A 21862-nucleotide genomic window follows, 5' to 3' on the forward strand; every position below is an offset into this window, starting at 1 on the left:
TAGTGACGAGCCTGATCATGTATACTCTACATCTGAGAGTTGGAAAGTACACCTTTTTCACTACGGACGCAATTGAAATCTAGCGACCAAATCATCGAAGATCGAAACTTTTTCTAATACTTTCCAAAGATGTGCCGACTTCTGATGAAGGCATAATAAAAAGATCTACGAGTGGGGCAAGGGAGAATCTATTAGAAAGATCCTTATATTCCCGCTTTTTGCTTGAGGACAAGCAAAGCCAAGTGTGGGGTATTTAATATTGGTCAAAAAGTCACATTTTTATCCCCAATATTAAGCCCTAGAACAATAACGATTTAAACTTTGTCGGGAAAATTATCGCTTTTTCGGTTGATTTTGTAGATTAAGTAACTACGAAGGCGATGCAAAAAGAATCAAGTAAAACGGAGCTAAAACAAAGATTCTAGAGCGAAAACGGTGAAAGACAAGAAATCAAGTTACGATCCAGCAAATCAACAAGCCAAACGGCTTGCCAAACGTGAAATGTCCCGTTCTTATTGATTAAAAACGTTCCATATTAATTGATTTCGTTGCGAGGTTTTGACCTCTATATGAGACGTTTTTCAAAGACTGCATTCATTTTAAAACAAACCATAACCTTTATTTCATCAATAAAGGTTTAAAAAGCTTTACGTAGATTATCAAATAATGATAATCTAAAATATCCTGTTTACACACGACCATTACATAATGGTTTACAATACAAATATTTTACAACAAAATAAGTTTCTTGAATGCAGTTTTTACACAATATCATACAAGCATGGACTCCAAATCTCGTCCTTATTTAAGTATGCGACAGCGGAAGCTCTTAATAATCACCTGAGAATAAACATGCTTAAAACGTCAACAAAAATGTTGGTAAGTTATAGGTTTAACCTATATATATCAAATCATAATAATAATAGACCACAAGATTTCATATTTCAATACACATCCCATACATAGAGATAAAAATCATTCATATGGTGAACACCTGGTAACCGACATTAACAAGATGCATATATAAGAATATCCCCATCATCCCGGGACACCCTTCGGATATGATATAAATTTCGAAGTACTAAAGCATCCGGTTCTTTGGATGGGGTTTGTTAGGCCCAATAGATCTATCTTTAGGATTCGCGTCAATTAGGGTGTCTGTTCCCTAATTCTTAGATTACCAGACTTAATAAAAAGGGGCATATTCAATTTCGATAATTCAACCATAGAATGTAGTTTCACGTACTTGTGTCTACTTTGTAAATCATTTATAAAAGCTGCATGTATTCTCATCCCAAAAATATTAGATTTTAAAAGTGGGACTATAACTCACTTTCACAGATTTTTACTTCGTCGGGAAGTAAGACTTGGCCACTGGTTGATTCACGAACCTATAACAATATATACATATATATCAAAGTATGTTCAAAATATATTTACAACACTTTTAATATATTTTGATGTTTTAAGTTTATTAAGTCAGCTGTCCTCGTTAGTAACCTACAACTAGTTGTCCACAGTTAGATGTACAGAAATAAATCGATAAATATTATCTTGAATCAATCCACGACCCAGTGTATACGTATCTCAGTATTGATCACAACTCAAACTATATATATTTTGGAATCAACCTCAACCCTGTATAGCTAACTCCAACATTCACATATAGAGTGTCTATGGTTGTTCCGAAATATATATAGATGTGTCGACATGATAGGTCGAAACATTGTATACGTGTCTATGGTATCTCAAGATTACATAATATACAATACAAGTTGATTAAGTTATGGTTGGAATAGATTTGTTACCAATTTTCACGTAGCTAAAATGAGAAAAATTATCCAATCTTGTTTTACCCATAACTTCTTCATTTTAAATCCGTTTTGAGTGAATCAAATTGCTATGGTTTCATATTGAACTCTATTTTATGAATCTAAATAGAAAAAGTATAGGTTTATAGTCGGAAAAATAAGTTACAAGTCATTTTTGTAAAGGTAGTCATTTCAGTCGAAAGAACGACGTCTAGATGACCATTTTAGAAAACATACTTCCACTTTGAGTTTAACCATAATTTTTGGATATAGTTTCATGTTCATAATAAAAATCATTTTCTCAGAATAACAACTTTTAAATCAAAGTTTATCATAGTTTTTAATTAACTAACCCAAAACAGCCCGCGGTGTTACTACGACGGCGTAAATCCGGTTTTACGGTGTTTTTCGTGTTTCCAGGTTTTAAATCATTAAGTTAGCATATCATACAGATATAGAACATGTGTTTAGTTGATTTTAAAAGTCAAGTTAGAAGGATTAACTTTTGTTTGCGAACAAGTTTAGAATTAACTAAACTATGTTCTAGTGATTACAAGTTTAAACCTTCGAATAAGATAACTTTATATGTATGAATCGAATGATGTTATGAACATCATTACTACCTTAAGTTCCTTGGATAAACCTACTGGAAAAGGGAAAAATAGATCTAGCTTCAATGGATCCTTGGATGGCTCGAAGTTCTTGAAGCAGAATCATGACACGAAAACAAGTTCAAGTAAGATCATCACTTGAAATAAGATTGTTATAGTTATAGAAATTGAACCAAAGTTTGAATATGATTATTACCTTGTATTAGAATGATAACCTACTGTAAGAAACAAAGATTTCTTGAGGTTGGATGATCACCTTACAAGATTGGAAGTGAGCTAGCAAACTTGAAAGTATTCTTGATTTTATGAAACTAGAACTTTTGGAATTTATGAAGAACACTTAGAACTTGAAGATAGAACTTGAGAGAGATCAATTAGATGAAGAAAATTGAAGAATGAAAGTGTTTGTAGGTGTTTTTGGTCGTTGGTGTATGGATTAGATATAAAGGATATGTAATTTTGTTTTCATGTAAATAAGTCATGAATGATTACTCATATTTTTGTAATTTTATGAGATATTTCATGCTAGTTGCCAAATGATGGTTCCCACATGTGTTAGGTGACTCACATGGGCTGCTAAGAGCTGATCATTGGAGTGTATATACCAATAGTACATACATCTAAAAGCTGTGTATTGTACGAGTACGAATACGGGTGCATACGAGTAGAATTGTTGATGAAACTGAACGAGGATGTAATTGTAAGCATTTTTGTTAAGTAGAAGTATTTTGATAAGTGTCTTGAAGTCTTTCAAAAGTGTATGAATACATATTAAAACACTACATGTATATACATTTTAACTGAGTCGTTAAGTCATCGTTAGTCGTTACATGTAAATGTTGTTTTGAAACCTTTAGGTTAACGATCTTGTTAAATGTTGTTAAACCAATGTTTATAATATCAAAAGAGATTTTAAATTATTATATTATCATGATATTATGATGTACGAATATCTCTTAATATGATATATATACATTAAATGTCGTTACAACGATAATCGTTACATATATGTCTCGTTTCAAAATCATTAAGTTAGTAGTCTTGTTTTTACATATGTAGTTCATTGTTAATATACTTAATGATATGTTTACTTATCATAATATCATGTTAACTATATATATAACCATATATATGTCATCATATAGTTTTTACAAGTTTTAACGTTCGTGAATCACCGGTCAACTTGGGTAGTCAATTGTCTATATGAAACCTATTTCAATTAATCAAGTCTTAACAAGTTTGATTGCTTAATATGTTGGAAACATTTAATCATGTAAATATCAATCTCAATTAATATATATAAACATGGAAAAGTTCGGGTCACTACAGTACCTACCCGTTAAATAAATTTCGTCCCGAAATTTTAGGCTGTTGAAGGTGTTGACGAATCTTCTGGAAAGAGATGCGGGTATTTCTTCTTCATCTGATCTTCACGCTCCCAGGTGAACTCGGGTCCTCTACGAGCATTCCATCGAACCTTAACAATTGGTATCTTGTTTTGCTTAAGTCTTTTAACCTCACGATCCATTATTTCGACGGGTTCTTCGATGAATTGAAGTTTTTCGTTGATTTGGATTTCATCTAATGGAATAGTGAGATCTTCTTTAGCAAAATATTTCTTCAAATTCGAGACGTGGAAAGTGTTATGTACAGCCGCGAGTTGTTGAGGTAACTCAAGTCGGTAAGCTACTGGTCCGACACGATCAATAATCTTGAATGGTCCAATATACCTTGGATTTAATTTCTCTCGTTTACCAAATCGAACAACGCCTTTCCAAGGTGCAACTTTAAGCATGACCATCTCTCCAATTTAAAATTCTATATCTTTTCTTTTAATGTCAGCGTAGATCTTTTGTCGACTTTGGGCGGTTTTCAACCGTTGTTGAATTTGGATGATCTTCTCGGTAGTTTCTTGTATAATCTCCGGACCCGTAATCTGTCTATCCCCCACTTCACTCCAACAAATCGGAGACCTGCACTTTCTACCATAAAGTGCTTCAAACGGCGCCATCTCAATGCTTGAATGGTAGCTGTTGTTGTAGGAAAATTCTGCTAACGGTAGATGTCGATCCCAACTGTTTCCGAAATCAATAACACATGCTCGTAGCATGTCTTCAAGCATTTGTATCGTCCTTTCGCTCTGCCCATCAGTTTGTGGATGATAGGCAGTACTCATGTCTAGAAGAGTTCCTAATGCTTGCTGTAATGTCTGCCAAAATCTTGAAATAAATCTGCCATCCCTATCAGAGATAATAGAGATTGGTATTCCATGTCTGGAGATGACTTCCTTCAAATACAGTCGTGCTAACTTCTCCATCTTGTCATCTTCTCTTATTGGCAGGAAGTGTGCTGATTTGGTGAGACGATCAACTATTACCCAAATAGTATCAAAACCACTTGCAGTCCTTGGCAATTTAGTGATGAAATCCATGGTAATGTTTTCCCATTTCCATTCTGGGATTTCGGGTTGTTGAAGTAGACCTGATGGTTTCTGATGCTCAGCTTTGACCTTAGAACACGTCAAACATTCTCCTACGTATTTAGCAACATCGGCTTTCATACCCGGCTACCAAAAATGTTTCTTGAGATCCTTGTACATCTTCCCCGTTCCAGGATGTATTGAGTATCTGGTTTTATGAGCTTCTCTAAGTACCATTTCTATCATATCTCCAAATTTTGGTACCCAAATCCTTTCAGCCCTATACCGGGTTCCGTCTTTCCGAATATTAAGATGCTTCTCCGATCCTTTGGGTATTTCATCCTTTAAATTTCCCTCTTTTAAAACTCCTTGTTGCGCCTCCTTTATTTGAGTAGTAAGGTTATTATGAATCATTATATTCATAGATTTTACTCGAATGGGTTCTCTGTCCTTCCTGCTCAAGGCATCGGCTACCACATTTGCCTTCCCCGGGTGGTAACGAATCTCAAAGTCGTAATCATTCAATAATTCAATCCACCTACGCTGCCTCATATTCAGTTGTTTCTGATTAAATATGTGTTGAAGACTTTTGTGGTCTGTATATATAATACTTTTGACCCCATATAAGTAGTGCCTCCAAGTCTTTAATGCAAAAACAACCGCGCCTAATTCCAAATCATGCGTCGTATAATTTTGTTCGTGAATCTTCAATTGTCTAGACGCATAAGCAATCACCTTCGTTCGTTGCATTAATATACAACCGAGACCTTGCTTTGATGCGTCACAATAAATCACAAAATCATCATTCCCTTCAGGCAATGACAATATAGGTGCCGTAGTTAGCTTTTTCTTCAATAACTGAAACGCTTTCTCTTATTCATCATTCTATTCAAATTTCTTCCCTTTATGCGTTAATGCAGTCAAGGGTTTTGCTATTCTGGAAAAGTCTTGGATGAACCTTCTGTAGTAACCAGCTAGTCCTAAAAACTGGCGTATGTGTTTCGGAGTTTTTGGGGTTTCCCACTTTTCAACAGTTTCTATCTTTGCCGGATCCACCTTAATACCTTCTTTGTTCACTATGTGACCGAGGAATTGAACTTCTTCCAACCAAAATGCACACTTTGAAAACTTAGCGTACAATTCTTCCTTCCTCAATACTTCTAACACCTTTCTCAAATGTTCACCGTGTTCTTGGTCATTCTTTGAGTAAATAAGTATGTCATCAATGAAAACAATGACAAACTTGTCAAGGTATGGTCCACACACTCGGTTCATAAGGTCTATGAACACAGCTGGTGCATTAGTTAAACCAAACGGCATGACCATAAACTCGTAATGACCGTAACGTGTTCTGAAAGCAGTCTTTGGAATATCATCTTCTTTCACCCGCATTTGATGATACCCGGAACGTAAGTCAATCTTTGAATAAACAGACGAGCCTTGTAGTTGATCAAATAAGTCGTCGATTCTCGGTAGTGGGTAGCGATTCTTGATGGTAAGTTTGTTCAACTCTCGGTAGTCGATACACAACCTGAATGTACCATCTTTCTTCTTGACAAACAAAACAGGAGCTCCCCACGGTGATGTGCTTGGTCGAATGAAACCACGCTCTAAAAGTTATTGTAATTGGCTTTGCAGTTCTTTCATTTCGCTGGGTGCGTGTTTGTAAGGAGCACGAGCTATTGGTGCAGCTCCTGGTACAAGATCTATTTGAAATTCAACGGATCGATGTGGGGGTAATCCCGGTAATTCTTTCGGAAATACATCGGGAAATTCTTTTGCAATGGGAACATCATTGATGCTCTTTTCTTCAGTTTGTACTTTCTTGACGTGTGCTAGAACAGCATAGCAACCTTTTCTTATTAGTTTTTGTGCCTTCAAATTACTAATAAGATGTAGCTTCGTGTTGCCCTTTTCTCCGTACACCATTAAGGGTTTTCCTTTTTCTCGTATAATGCGAATTGCATTTTTGTAACAGACGATCTCTGCTTTCACTTCTTTCAACCAGTCCATACCGATTATCACATCAAAACTCCCTAACTCTACTGGTATCAAATCAATCTTAAATGTTTCGCTAACCAGTTTAATTTCTCGATTCCGACATATATTATCTGCTGAAATTAATTTACCATTTGCTAATTCGAGTAAAAATTTACTATCCAAAGGCGTCAATGGACAACTTAATTTAGCACAAAAATCTCTACTCATATAGCTTCTATCCGCACCCGAATCAAATAAAACGTAAGCAGATTTATTGTCAATAAGAAACGTACCCGTAACAAGCTCCGGGTCTTCCTGTGCCTCTGCCGCATTAATATTGAAAACTCTTCCGCGGCCTTGTCCATTCGTGTTCTCCTGGTTCGGGCAATTTCTAATAATGTGGCCCGGTTTTCCACATTTATAACAAACTACATTGGCATAACTTGCTCCGACACTACTTGCTCCGCCATTACTCGTTCCGACACCATTTGTTCCTTTCGTTCTATTAACCCCTGGTCCGTAAACCTCACACTTCGCCGCGCTATGACCATTTCTTTTACACTTGTTGCAAAATTTGGTGCAGAACCCCGAGTGATACTTTTCACACCTTTGGCATAGCTGCTTCTGATTGTTGTTGTTGTTGCGGTTATTATTGTTGTTGGGATGATTGTTGTAGTTGCTGTTGCTGTTGTTGTTGTTGTTGTTGGGTCGTTTGTTGTAGTTGCGATTGATGTTGCGATTGTTGGGATAATTGTTGCGATTATTGTTGTAATTGCTGTTGTTGTTGTATTGGTGATTCTTATCACCGTTATCCTCCCACTTTCTTTTGACTTGCTTCACATTGGCCTCTTCAGCAGTCTGTTCTTTAATTCTTTCTTCAATCTGGTTCACTAGTTTGTGAGCCATTCTACATGCCTGTTGTATAGAGGCGGGCTCGTGTGAACTTATATCTTCTTGGATTCTTTCCGGTAATCCTTTCACAAATGCGTCGATCTTCTCTTCCTCATCTTCGAATGCTCCCGGACACAATAGGCACAATTCTGTGAATCGTCTTTCGTACGTGGTAATATCAAATCCTTGGGTTCGTAACCCTCTAAGTTCTGTCTTGAGCTTATTGACCTCGGTTCTGGGACGGTACTTCTCGTTCATCAAGTGCTTGAATGCTGACCACGGTAGTGCGTACGCATCGTCTTGTCCCACTTGCTCTAGATAGGTATTCCACCATGTTAACGCAGAACCTGTGAAGGTATGCGTAGCGTACTTCACTTTTTCCTCTTCAGTACACTTACTTATGGCAAACACCGATTCGACCTTCTCGGTCCACCGTTTCAATCCGATCGGTCCTTCGGTTCCATCAAATTCCAAAGGTTTGCAGGCAGTGAATTCTTTGTAGGTGCATCCTACACGATTTCCTGTACTGCTAGATCCAAGGTTATTGTTGGTATGTAGCGCAGCCTGTACTGCGGCTATGTTTGAAGCTAGAAAAGTACGGAATTCCTCTTCATTCATATTCACGGTGTGTCGAGTAGTCGGTGCCATTTCCTTCAAAATAGTCAAATGGAACAAGTTAATCATACAGAATATTAAGAGTAGTTAATAGTATTTCGTAGCATAATATGAACTCATTTATAAAAGCTTTTTCTTCATATTAGCGTTTTATAAGTTTAAATTCGGGTAGTACCTACCCGTTAAGTTCATACTTAGTAGCTAATATACAATTCAACTACTACAATTCTATATGAAAAACTGATTATAATAATATTTCGCGTTCAAACTTTTATACAATATTTTACAAACTTACAATACCGCTTATTTTACATAAAGCATGAAATATAGCACACAATAACTTTGATACAAGATAGTTGTGAAGATAATTATAGCTAGTACACAAGTCGTTCAGCAAAGGCAATAAAGACACGTAATTCATATGTCCAGAAACAAGTCATGCATTCTGGTTTTACTAGGACTACTTCCCATCCTTGGTCTTGTGGAACATAACCGTTATGGCCATTGATAAGACAGCGTGTTGTAACGTCGTCAAAGGGACGAGGGTTACGTAATGTCCAACAGTCCCGTAACAATCTAAAAACCTCATTTCTTACCCCAATTACCGACTCCGTCACTTGTGGAAACATTTTGTTTAATAGTTGTAGCCCGATGTTCTTGTTCTCACTTTGGTGAGAAGCGAACATTACTAATCCGTAAGCATAACATGCTTCTTTATGTTGCATGTTAGCCGCTTTTTCTAAATCACGAAGTCCAATATTCGGATATATTGAGTCAAAATAATTTCTTAACCCGTTGCGTAAAATAGCATTTGGGTTCCCCGCAATATATGCGTCAAAGTAAACACATCGTAACTTATGGTTTTCCCAATGTGCTATCCCCCATCTTTCAAACGAAAGTCTCTTATAAACCAAGACATTCTTGGAACGTTCTTCGAATGTCTTACAAACTGATCTCACCTTAAATAGTTGTGCCGAGGAATTCTGGCCGACTCTAGACAAGATTTCATCAATCATGTCTCCGGGTAGGTCTCTTAAAATATTGGGTTGTCTATCCATTTTGTGTTTTTAAACTGTAAAATAGACAAGAGTTAAATTCATAAAAAAATACTTATTAATACAAGCAATTTTTACATATATCATAAAGCATAAGAACACTATATTACATATATTACACCACACGAATACAACTATCTTATTCCGACTCGCTCGTTTCTTCTTCTTCGGTTTTGGTTCGTTTTGCCAAGTTTCTAGGGATATATGATGTTCCCCTAATACGAGCCGTCGTTGTCCACATTGGTTTAGAAAAACCTGGTGGTTTAGAGGTTCCCGGGTCTTTGTTACAACTTAAGGACTTCGGGGGTTGACGATACATATAAAGTTCATCGGGGTTGGAATTAGATTTCTCTATTTTTATGCCCTTTCCCTTATTATTTTATTTTGCCTTTTTAAATTCAGTTGGGGTAATTTCTATAACATCATTGGAATTCTCGTCGGAATCCGATTCATCGGAGAATTGGTAATCCTCCCAATATTTTGCTTCCTTGGCGGAAACACCATTGACCATAATTAACCTTGGTCGGTTGGTTGAGGATTCTCTTTTACTTAACCGTTTTATTATTTCCCCCACCGGTTCCGATTCTTCTTCCGGTTCCGATTCTTCTTCCGGTTCCGATTCTTCTTCCGGTTCCGACTCTTCTTCCGGTTCCTCTTCGGGAACTTGTGAATCAGTCCACGAATCATTCCAATTTACATTTGGCTCTTCATTATTATTAGGTGAGTCAATGGGACTTGTTCTAGAGGTAGACATCTATCACATAATATCAAACACGTTAAGAGATTAATATATCACATAATATTCATATGTTAAAAATATATAGTTTCCAACAAAAATGTTAAGCAATCATTTTTAAATAAAACACGGTCGAAGTCCAGAATCACTAATGCATCCTAACAAACTCGATAAGACACACTAATGCAAATTTTCTGGTTCTCTAAGACCAACGCTCGGATACCAACTGAAATGTCCCGTTCTTATTGATTAAAAACGTTCCATATTAATTGATTTCGTTGCGAGGTTTTGACCTCTATATGAGACGTTTTTCAAAGACTGCATTCATTTTAAAACAAACCATAACCTTTATTTCATCAATAAAGGTTTAAAAAGCTTTACGTAGATTATCAAATAATGATAATCTAAAATATCCTGTTTACACACGACCATTACATAATGGTTTACAATACAAATATGTTACAACAAAATAAGTTTCTTGAATGCAGTTTTTACACAATATCATACAAGCATGGACTCCAAATCTCGTCCTTATTTAAGTATGCGACAGCGGAAGCTCTTAATAATCACCTGAGAATAAACATGCTTAAAACGTCAACAAAAATGTTGGTAAGTTATAGGTTTAACCTATATATATCAAATCATAATAATAATAGACCACAAGATTTCATATTTCAATACACATCCCATACATAGAGATAAAAATCATTCATATGGTGAACACCTGGTAACCGACATTAACAAGATGCATATATAAGAATATCCCCATCATTCCGGGACACCCTTCGGATATGATATAAATTTCGAAGTACTAAAGCATCCGGTTCTTTGGATGGGGTTGGTTAGGCCCAATAGATCTATCTTTAGGATTCGCGTCAATTAGGGTGTCTGTTCCCTAATTCTTAGATTACCAGACTTAATAAAAAGGGGCATATTCAATTTCGATAATTCAACCATAGAATGTAGTTTCACGTACTTGTGTCTACTTTGTAAATCATTTATAAAACCTGCATGTATTCTCATCCCAAAAATATTAGATTTTAAAAGTGGGACTATAACTCACTTTCACAGATTTTTACTTCATCGGGAAGTAAGACTTGGCCACTGGTTGATTCACGAACCTATAACAATATATACATATATATCAAAGTATGTTCAAAATATATTTACAACACTTTTAATATATTTTGATGTTTTAAGTTTATTAAGTCAGCTGTCCTCGTTAGTAACCTACAACTAGTTGTCTACAGTTAGATGTACATAAATAAATTGATAAATATTATCTAGAATCAATCCACGACCCAGTGTATACGTATCTCAGTATTGATCACAACTCAAACTATATATATTTTGGAATCAACCTCAACCCTGTATAGCTAACTCCAACATTCACATATAGAGTGTCTATGGTTGTTCCGAAATATATATAGATGTGTCGACATGATAGGTCGAAACATTGTATACGTGTCTATGGTATCTCAAGATTACATAATATACAATACAAGTTGATTAAGTTATGGTTGGAATAGATTTGTTACCAATTTTCACGTAGCTAAAATGAGAAAAATTATCCAATCTTGTTTTACCCATAACTTCTTCATTTTAAATCCGTTTTGAGTGAATCAAATTGCTATGGTTTCATATTGAACTCTATTTTATGAATCTAAACAGAAAAAGTATAGGTTTATAGTCAGAAAAATAAGTTACAAGTCGTTTTTGTAAAGGTAGTCATTTCAGTCGAAAGAACGACGTCTAGATGACCATTTTAGAAAACATACTTCCACTTTGAGTTTAACCATAATTTTTGGATATAGTTTCATGTTCATAATAAAAATCATTTTCTCAGAATAACAACTTTTAAATCAAAGTTTATCATAGTTTTTAATTAACTAACCCAAAACAGCCCGCGGTGTTACTACGACGGCGTAAATCCGGTTTTACGGTGTTTTTCGTGTTTCCAGGTTTTAAATCATTAAGTTAGCATATCATACAGATATAGAACATGTGTTTAGTTGATTTTAAAAGTCAAGTTAGAAGGATTAACTTTTGTTTGCGAACACGTTTAGAATTAACTAAACTATGTTCTAGTGATTACAAGTTTAAACCTTCGAATAAGATAGCTTTATATGTATGAATCGAATGATGTTATGAACATCATTAGTACCTTAAGTTCCTTGGATAAACCTACTGGAAAAGAGAAAAATAGATCTAGCTTCAATGGATCCTTGGATGGCTCGAAGTTCTTGAAGCAGAATCATGACACGAAAACAAGTTCAAGTAAGATCATCACTTGAAATAAGATTGTTATAGTTATAGAAATTGAACCAAAGTTTGAATATGATTATTACCTTGTATTAGAATGATAACCTACTGTAACAAACAAAGATTTCTTGAGGTTGGATGATCACCTTACAAGATTGGAAGTGAGCTAGCAAACTTGAAAGTATTCTTGATTTTATGAAACTAGAACTTTTGGAATTTATGAAGAACACTTAGAACTTGAAGATAGAACTTGAGAGAGATCAATTAGATGAAGAAAATTGAAGAATGAAAGTGTTTGTAGGTGTTTTTGGTCGTTGGTGTATGGATTAGATATAAAGGATATGTAATTTTGTTTTCATGTAAATAAGTCATGAATGATTACTCATATTTTTGTAATTTTATGAGATATTTCATGCTAGTTGCCAAATGATGGTTCCCACATGTGTTAGGTGACTCACATGGGCTGCTAAGAGCTGATCATTGGAGTGTATATACCAATAGTACATACATCTAAAAGCTGTGTATTGTACGAGTACGAATACGGGTGCATACGAGTAGAATTGTTGATGAAACTGAACGAGGATGTAATTGTAAGCATTTTTGTTAAGTAGAAGTATTTTGATAAGTGTCTTGAAGTCTTTCAAAAGTGTATGAATACATATTAAAACACTACATGTATATACATTTTAACTGAGTCGTTAAGTCATCGTTAGTCGTTACATGTAAATGTTGTTTTGAAACCTTTAGGTTAACGATCTTGTTAAATGTTGTTAACCCAATGTTTATAATATCAAAAGAGATTTTAAATTATTATATTATCATGATATTATGATGTACGAATATCTCTTAATATGATATATATACATTAAATGTCGTTACAACGATAATCGTTACATATATGTCTCGTTTCAAAATCATTAAGTTAGTAGTCTTGTTTTTACATATGTAGTTCATTGTTAATATACTTAATGATATGTTTACTTATCAGAATATCATGTTAACTATATATATAACCATATATATGTCATCATATAGTTTTTACAAGTTTTAACGTTCGTGAATCACCGGTCAACTTGGGTAGTCAATTGTCTATATGAAACCTATTTCAATTAATCAAGTCTTAACAAGTTTGATTGCTTAATATGTTGGAAACATTTAATCATGTAAATATAAATCTCAATTAATATATATAAACATGGAAAAGTTCGGGTCACTACAAAACGGGCTGCCAAACGGTCTGCCAGTATGGAAAACGGCCTGCCAAACGGTCAGAGAAAACGGGCACCTTAAACGGGCAAACCTGTCAAACGGGCCCTGCAAACGGCTTGCCAAACGGCCTGCCAGCCGTTTGCAGGAAAATTTCAAGTCTATTTAAAGGGCTTTCTCAATCCATTTCAACACACACTCAATTTGTAATTCATTTCATATTTTCAAGCTTTTAGTTAGTTTTTAGTAGTAGTTAGCTTAGCTTTTATTTTCCGGAGGATATCCCAGCGAGTCCCTGCGATCTCGGGCAGATTTCTTCGGCCTTTTCAGGTTTTTATCCGAAACGCTTGTATTTTGTATTAAACATGTGTTCTTACTTTTTATGTTTAATAATGCGTTCCGATATTACCATGATAGCTTAATTAATCTGTATGTTGCCATGATAGAAGTTTGGGTTAGCGTAATTATGTTAAATTAGTACGATTACTGTTATAATACTGAACTAGGAAGTCTGATAGATTTGTATGCTAGCATCTTAAGGATTGACCAACCTAGGTTGTGATCAGGACTTGTCCACCTATATGAAATTATCTACTTCATAGGATTAAGACCCCTGGTTATACTGTATCTGAAGAATCTATGAACACGGTGTGGTCGGAGTTCCCGAGAGGCATTTAATGTGCTTTTAGGACACGGAACTTAGGAATTGAGACATGAATGACCTAGTATACCTATTGACTGTTCTGAAGAGACTTCTTAGGAGCTGTTAAGATCTAGTTAGTGCCTTCACAGTGTGACCCAAGCCTATTGCATGTTCTTGTTTGATTGTTGCCTTAGGTCTTAGTCATATCAACTGTTTAGGTACTCATTAGGTTTCTATCTTCTTTACTATCAGTATATCAACTGTAATGATGTATAATGTTTGAATTGATATTATCTCATTAGTATGATGGAATGGTTGTTAGTTTTCATTTAAGGTTTTGCCAACTTAAACTGACGGATTCCTTCCGCTTGTGATCAGTGTTCAATCAACACAGCACGTTGTTATTCAGTTAACTAAACTGATAAAGAGGGTTAGGATTAGAGCTTAACTCACTAATAAACCTAGTACTTTACTAAGGATAACCTCTGAGGTATTGGTACCTTTCAATTATACGACCAAGTGACATACTTCTCGCTGCTCAAAGAGAACTCCGAGAGTTCAGAGATAAGTAGGTCTATGTAATTAGCTCATCCAACCAGATCTACATCATTCCAAGCATAGTCTTAACATAAGCATAATTACCTTTCCCTAACCCAACACTGATATCTTGGTCAACATTTCCCTGATCTGCATACTCTGGATATCCTTTCACTTATTTACTTTTCCGCATTTAGGACTTTTAGCTTAAACCAACTACTATATTTTATCCAGGTAATTTAACTAAAAGACAATTATTCACTTGATCTTCAATTCGTTAATCCATAAAAAACACGACACTAGGTTAACTTACACCTTCTACACCTTAGAAAGTAAAGTAAATTTTGGCCCCGCACAATATAAATAAACAAAACCACTGTGTGCTACCTTGATCAACTGAATCAGACATCCTGCTGCCTAATGACACAGCACGAATAAAACCGTCCGTTTTGGCCATATCAGATCCCAATAGGGAATCTTTATTTACCAAAAGAAATATATCCTTGGTATCCTTGCTGAAATAGGAATGATCGATTGCAAACCAGCTGAAACTCCTATGATCCCAAATCAAAGGCTATACATAGAAAAAGATGTCGAATCAGCTGACCGAAGCCATTGTCAATGAATCGTGGGAAAACTCATCTAGCTTGCTCACACTCGTCCCGACATAACACACGCGGTAGGAGTTTTCAGTCAGTTCATGCATCAACCTCAAAAACATCATATGGACGTAGTTTGGAGGATTATCAAATATCTAAAGGAACCGCGGGGGATGGAGTTTTGTTCAAAAAGAATGGCCACTTGGAAACTCAAATATTTACAGATGCTGGCTATGGAGGAGAGAAAGGAGATAGAAAATCAACTTTAGGATATTTTGCTCTAGTATGAGGAAATTTAGTCACATGGAGAAGTAAAAAAAAACAAAAGGTAGTTGCCCTCTCTAGTGCTGAAGCAGAACTTAGGGGAATTGTTAGAGGTGTAACCGAGGCTTTACGGATAAAGAAACTTCTAACAGAAATTGGCTTTCCTCCTCAACAACCCATCAAAATCATGTGTGACAATGAAGCTGCGATCGCAATTTCAGAAAATCCAGTTTAACATGACCGAACCAAACATATTGAAATACACCGGAACTTCATCAAAGAAAAAATCGAAGCAGAAATAATCTCCCTTCCATTTGTCAAGTCTAAAGAAAGATCAACTCGCAGATATCCTAACCAAATCAGTCAACGGAAGATCGTTTCACGAAGTACTTGTCAAGTTGAACATCGGAAATCCCAGTGTTCAACGTACGTGGGAGTGTTAGAAATTATTCATATAAGGATCAGAAAGAAGGCCTATTCATCATTTCCATAAATAGGTTCAAATGACAGCAAGGTCACAGCAAACACCAGCAAGCTAACGGCTAGTATTCATTCAGAATACTTAGACTCCTTACCATATATAGGACCTTGTAAGAATATAAATAGAGGTGTATCTCATATTGTAAAACCAATTCAATAGCATTATCAATTCACAAATCAATTATACGATCAGTTTTTATCTTGTTTAAAGTTTAATAAACAAACTATCAAGTACGTACATAGTACAATTAGAATTTACATTTTAACACTTCTTACCGACCAGTCTCATAACAAACTTAAGAATATTAATGACATGTGTACACGAACTTTTGGATTATCTCAAGCAAGTTTTATGCTTGAAAATGTCGTTTTTCATTTGAATTTTATAACCACCTGAGACAAAATTGAAGGCCTTTTGATCCTAATAGAAGTAAAACTAAAACAAGACAAGTGTACAACATGTGACTTAATTCATAAGTTTTATCTCCATGACAACATCATCTGTACAAGAAAACCTCTCCCAACCTTGTAACTATCAACTTCTTTTACCTTTTTCCTCAATATTTCTGATACTACAATGTTATTAAAATCCCATAAATATCAACTCTTCAAATTCTTAAAAAAAAAAAGAACAACATTAATGGCTAAATCTCGAAAACCTCTAATAATATGTTGCGCGGTTACACTTGGATTAGTACTAATAATTTCAATCACTTCAATCACACTTTACTTCACTCTTTTCAAGCCAAAACAACCGAAAATCACAACTCAAAGTGTCACACTAGACTCGTTCTCATCAGATGTATTTGATATAACGAATACAAATGTCACGTTAGGGGTAACAATCACCGTTAACAATCCAAATTATGGTGGATTTAAATATGAAAATAGTACATCTTATGTGACTTATCATGGAGACTTTGTGGCTGAAGCACCCGTTATGGAAGACACAATCCCGGCTCGTGGAGTACATGATGTTAGTACGACGGTTTTGGTGGTTGGGAAGAGTTTGCTTACGAATCCGAGTTTTTTGGGTGATTTGGGTAGTAATACTTTGAATTTTACAGCTATAACGGGGTTAAAAGGGAAGGCAATAGTTTTCAAGTATTTCAAAAAGAAGGCTACAACTATGACTACTTGTGATATTTCTGTTCATATAATTGGTAAAAATTCAACGTCTGTTTGTAAATCACATGTTAAATTTTAGATGTTTTTTTTTTTTCCCTAAAAAAGTTATGTTTGTTTGAACTACTATAATTGAGTCATATAGGTAGCTTATAAACTCAAAAATGTTGTAAATTTAGTGGTTAAATATGGATGGTAATTAGTCAAATATGGATAGTAAAATTTGTACTATATATATGTGCATAATGTAAGTTACAAAAACACATATATACATTAAATACATCACACCTCTTCAACCTCTTTCTCTCCTATATCTTCTACAACACATCTCTCTTTTATTGGTTCTTTCAATTTGAATATATTGAACCAGGCCACTAAAGGTAGTTATAAGCCTACTGAAATATAACACGTTATCAGCACGAAGTGCTCCGTATAATCAAGGTTTATCTAAGCAAGCACACGTCACTAATCAAGATAAGAAATTATCTAACTTTTATTAACTTCACTAACATTTATATTTATGTTATTTAAGTTATATATGGTCGGTTATACCGCCTGAATTATATTTCTGTAATCTAACTTTTATTAACTTCACTAACATTTATATTTATGTTATTTAAGTTATATATGGTCGGTTATACCGCCTGAATTATATTTCGGTAATCTAACTTTTATTAACTGCACTAACATTTATATTTATGTTATTTAAATTATATATGGTCGGTTATACCGCCTGAATTATATTTTCTGTAATCTAATTCTTATTAACTTCACTAACATTTATATTTATGTTAATAAGACCTCATGATTGTACACAACACGTCATTTGACAACACGGTACTTTATGTATGCAACACGTCATTTGACAACACGGTACCATGGGTCTAGATTAATTCCGATCAATACGAATACGATGGGGTCTTTATATGTTATCTAACATTTATGATTACTTATGCAATTAATCATTATTTATTTCATGCATACTAATGTTTATTCTTAAAAGTAAATCTTAAAAGTTAAAATAAGAAAAAATAGTTTGTATTTTTATTAAAAGTAAATCTTAAAAGTTAAAATAAGAAAAAGTAGTTTGTATTTTTATTAAAAGTAAATCTTAAAAGTTAAAATAAGAAAAAGTAGTTTGTATTTTTATTAAAAGTAAATCTTAAAAGTTAAAATAAGAAAAAGTAGTTTGTATTTTTATTCAAAGTAAATCTTAAAAGTTAAAATAAGAAAAGTAGTTTGTATTTTTATTAAAAGTAAATCTTAAAAGTTAAAATAAGAAAAAAAAATCTTGTCCTTTATATTACTCATACGCGTTTTGATATAGTGACTTTATTTGTTAACGTCAACTAACGACGTTACAACGGTCATATATACATAACGGTTGTTAACGTCAACTGACGACGTTACAACAACTATATTTTTCAAATATAAAATAAACATCTCCGTTTTCACATTTTCACAAATCAATCTTCATTTTTCAGATTACTACTCTCAAAAAGTTTTTGTAAAAATGATTCACACAAAGATGATTTTTCCTATTGTATTGGTCATATTAACTATCATCATTGTTGCTAATATATCACCGGGTGAACCTATATTCTATCCTGCCTTTGTGATTTTATTATTTGTAATCATACCATTATTCTGTTGTTTGCTACTTATGAATTTAAAATGATTCTAATTTCATTTTATTATTTGTCTATGAATAGAAGTTAATTATGATTATGATTTATGTTATTCATCTTTTTGATAATAGAAAATGTCGAATTTGAAAAGGCTTAAATTTGCTCATTTAGAACAAGTGGGAACAACTACTTAACATGGGTTATGAATGTAGAAAAACATCTCGAATCAAACGGTATTTTAGAAACCCTGAATGAAAATAACAATTAATCCGAACAAGAGAAAGCAATAGTAAGTATTTTTCTTAGCAAACATATTGACGAGTCCTTAGAATCTACATATTATATGATCGAAAATCCAAGTGTATTATGGAAAATACTCAAAGATAGATACGATATTAATTATAAAAAAAAATAATAATAATAACGGTGATCCATGAAAGAATAAAATTAAAGATATTAGTAGACGCTCTTATAAGAATTCCGGAGATTCTTATTAATGATCTGGTAACGTGGATCATCAGTCTAGTATTTCTTGAATACATGAACATCTTGTTTAGCTCTACAAATAAGTCCCAAAAGAAAAGAAAACGAGAGTGAATCTGTTGACAAATCTTGATTAAATTAACCCTGAGCTACCTTGAGACTTGAATGGTTTGAATTTTCTAAGATGCCTAGTTTTTTTTATGTATCACTCATAAATAAATGGTTTTAGACCATAACGCATATGTTTTATTAAGTGTTATCTTTTATGTACTTCAGATTATAACTTGTTTGCAGGTAATATAATTTGATTATCTTGCTGAAATATAACTCATTATTTGCTTATCTTATTTGAAGTTTTAGTATGAATCCTGCTGAAATACAACATCAATTAAATGGTAAAGACCTATGTATTACAGATAGTAGTAACATACACACTATGATCAAATCTAAGAAATATTTCATTGATTTAAATCAAATGAAGGAATTATAAATACTATATCAGCTCTTGCAAACTTGATATAAGGAACGAAAAAGGCAAAATTTCATATTACCAAATGGTACGAATTTTTTGGTAAACAATGTCTTGTTTTCTCTCAAATCAAAGAGAAATTTGTTAAGTTTCTCTGATATATATCATAATGGATATGATTATCAGTCAATGATAATCGAAAATGAGAAATATCTATGTAGCACCGAAAAGCGCATATGATAAAAAGCGCATACGATGAAAAGCGCAGCGCATAGGATTAAAAGCGCATATGATAAAAAGCGCATACGATGAAAAGCGCAGCGCATATGATTAAAAGCGCATATGATAAAAAACGCATATGATGAAAAGCGCAGCGCATATAATTAAAAGCGCATATAATGAAAAGTGCATATGACGAAAAGCGCAGCACATATGATTAAAAGCGCATATGGTGAAAATGATATATGATGAAAAGCACATATGGTGATTAATGAAAATCACATATGGTGATTAATGAAAAGCACATATAGTGATTAATGAAAAGCACATATAGTGATTAACGAAAAACACATATGGTGATTAATGAAAAGCACATATGGCGATTAATGAAAAGCACATTGAGAAATAATCACCAATGTTTCTTGAAAGAATTCAAGCGTATATATATGGACCAATTCATCCATCATGTGGACCATTTTTCTAATAGACGCATCTAACGCATGGTCTCATGTTTGTGTGTTATCAAGCCGTAATATGGCATTTGCAAAGTTTCTTGCACAAATTATTAAATTAAGAACACATTATTCTGATTACACTATTAAAAGGATGAGACTTGATAATGCTGGTGAGTTAACATCTCAAGCTTTTAATGATTATTATATGTCTACAAGGATTGTTGTTGAACATCCAGTTGCTCATGTGCATACACAAAATTGGTTTAGCTGAATCAATAGATAAACGCTTACAGCTAAAAACAAGACAATTAGAAATGAGTACAAAACTCTCAATATTTATATGAGGACATGTAAATTTACATGATGTGACATTAATACGCATTAAATCAAGTGCAAGTTATAAATATTCTCCATTACCAACTTAATTTTGGTGGAGACCGAATATTTTCCATCTTAAAACATTTGGTTGTGCAGTGTATTTTTAATTGAACAATCACAACAAATGGTTCCTCAAAGAAGGATTGAAATATATGTTAGATATGAAACATCTTCAATCATAAGATATATTGAACCCATGACGGGTGATGTTTTTACAGCAAGTTTTGTCGATTGTCACTTTAATGAAACATTGTTCCCTATATTAGGGGAAGAAATGAAATATAAATAAAATGATGTTTCATGGTGTGAACATCAATTAAGGAATATTGATCATCGCACAAAAGAATGCGAAAAGAAAGTTCAAATATAATGCATATGCAAGAACTTGCAAATTAATTACTTTATGCATTTAAAGATACAAAAAATAAGTGACTAAATCATATATACCAGCAGTAAATGCTTCAGCTATAATTGAAATTACAAAAGCTGGCAATAATGTCACTTATGAGTCTTTGCTACGGCAGAAACGTGGGAGACCAATTGGTTCCAAAGATAAAAATGATCGAAAAAGAAAATCAGCTGATAATGAGGTAAAAGAAAGTGTTCAAGAAGAACCACAAATCAATACTCCTTCTGTAGAGGATATTGATAAATGTAAATACATAAATTGCAATAAATTATGCAATATTATGAAACTAAAATGAAATGAAAAATCTTGATGAGATATTTTCATATAATGTTACAATGACATCATGAATAAAGATGATGATCTGGAACCAAAATCTGTCATTGAATATCAAAATAGACGTGATTGAACTCAACGGAAAGGAGCAATACGAGCTGAATTAGAATCGCTCAATAAAATAAAAGTTTTTGGATCAATCGTTATCACTTTTAAAGATGTGAAACAATGGGATACAAATGAATTTTTATCCGAAAAGAAATGTGCAAATGAAGTTACAAGGCAAAACTTGACTTGTAACTCAAGATTTCCCA

At 33.8% G+C, this 21862-nt stretch overlaps 1 protein-coding gene across 1 annotated transcript; it reads left to right on the forward strand.

Moving 5' to 3' along the window:
- The first annotated feature begins 16749 nt into the window (after window positions 1–16749).
- LOC139841581 (uncharacterized) lies at window positions 16750–17433 on the forward strand. The gene is made up of 2 exons (XM_071831795.1): window positions 16750–17289; window positions 17380–17433. The coding sequence occupies exons 1-2, from the start codon at window positions 16750–16752 to the stop codon at window positions 17431–17433; spliced, it is 594 nt and encodes a 197-aa protein (XP_071687896.1).
- The last annotated feature ends 4429 nt before the right edge of the window (window positions 17434–21862 follow it).

This window comes from Rutidosis leptorrhynchoides, chromosome 4, assembly GCF_046630445.1.
Source record: "Rutidosis leptorrhynchoides isolate AG116_Rl617_1_P2 chromosome 4, CSIRO_AGI_Rlap_v1, whole genome shotgun sequence".
NCBI lineage: Eukaryota > Viridiplantae > Streptophyta > Magnoliopsida > Asterales > Asteraceae > Rutidosis > Rutidosis leptorrhynchoides.

Coding starts and splice junctions, on each gene's coding strand:
- LOC139841581 (XM_071831795.1), top strand. CDS start 16,750: ATGGCTAAATCTCGAAAACCTCTAATAATATGTTGCGCGGTTACACTT. Junction 17,290..17,379: donor TTGGTAAAAATTCAACGTCT/GTTTGTAAATCA, acceptor TGAGTCATATAG/GTAGCTTATAAACTCAAAAA.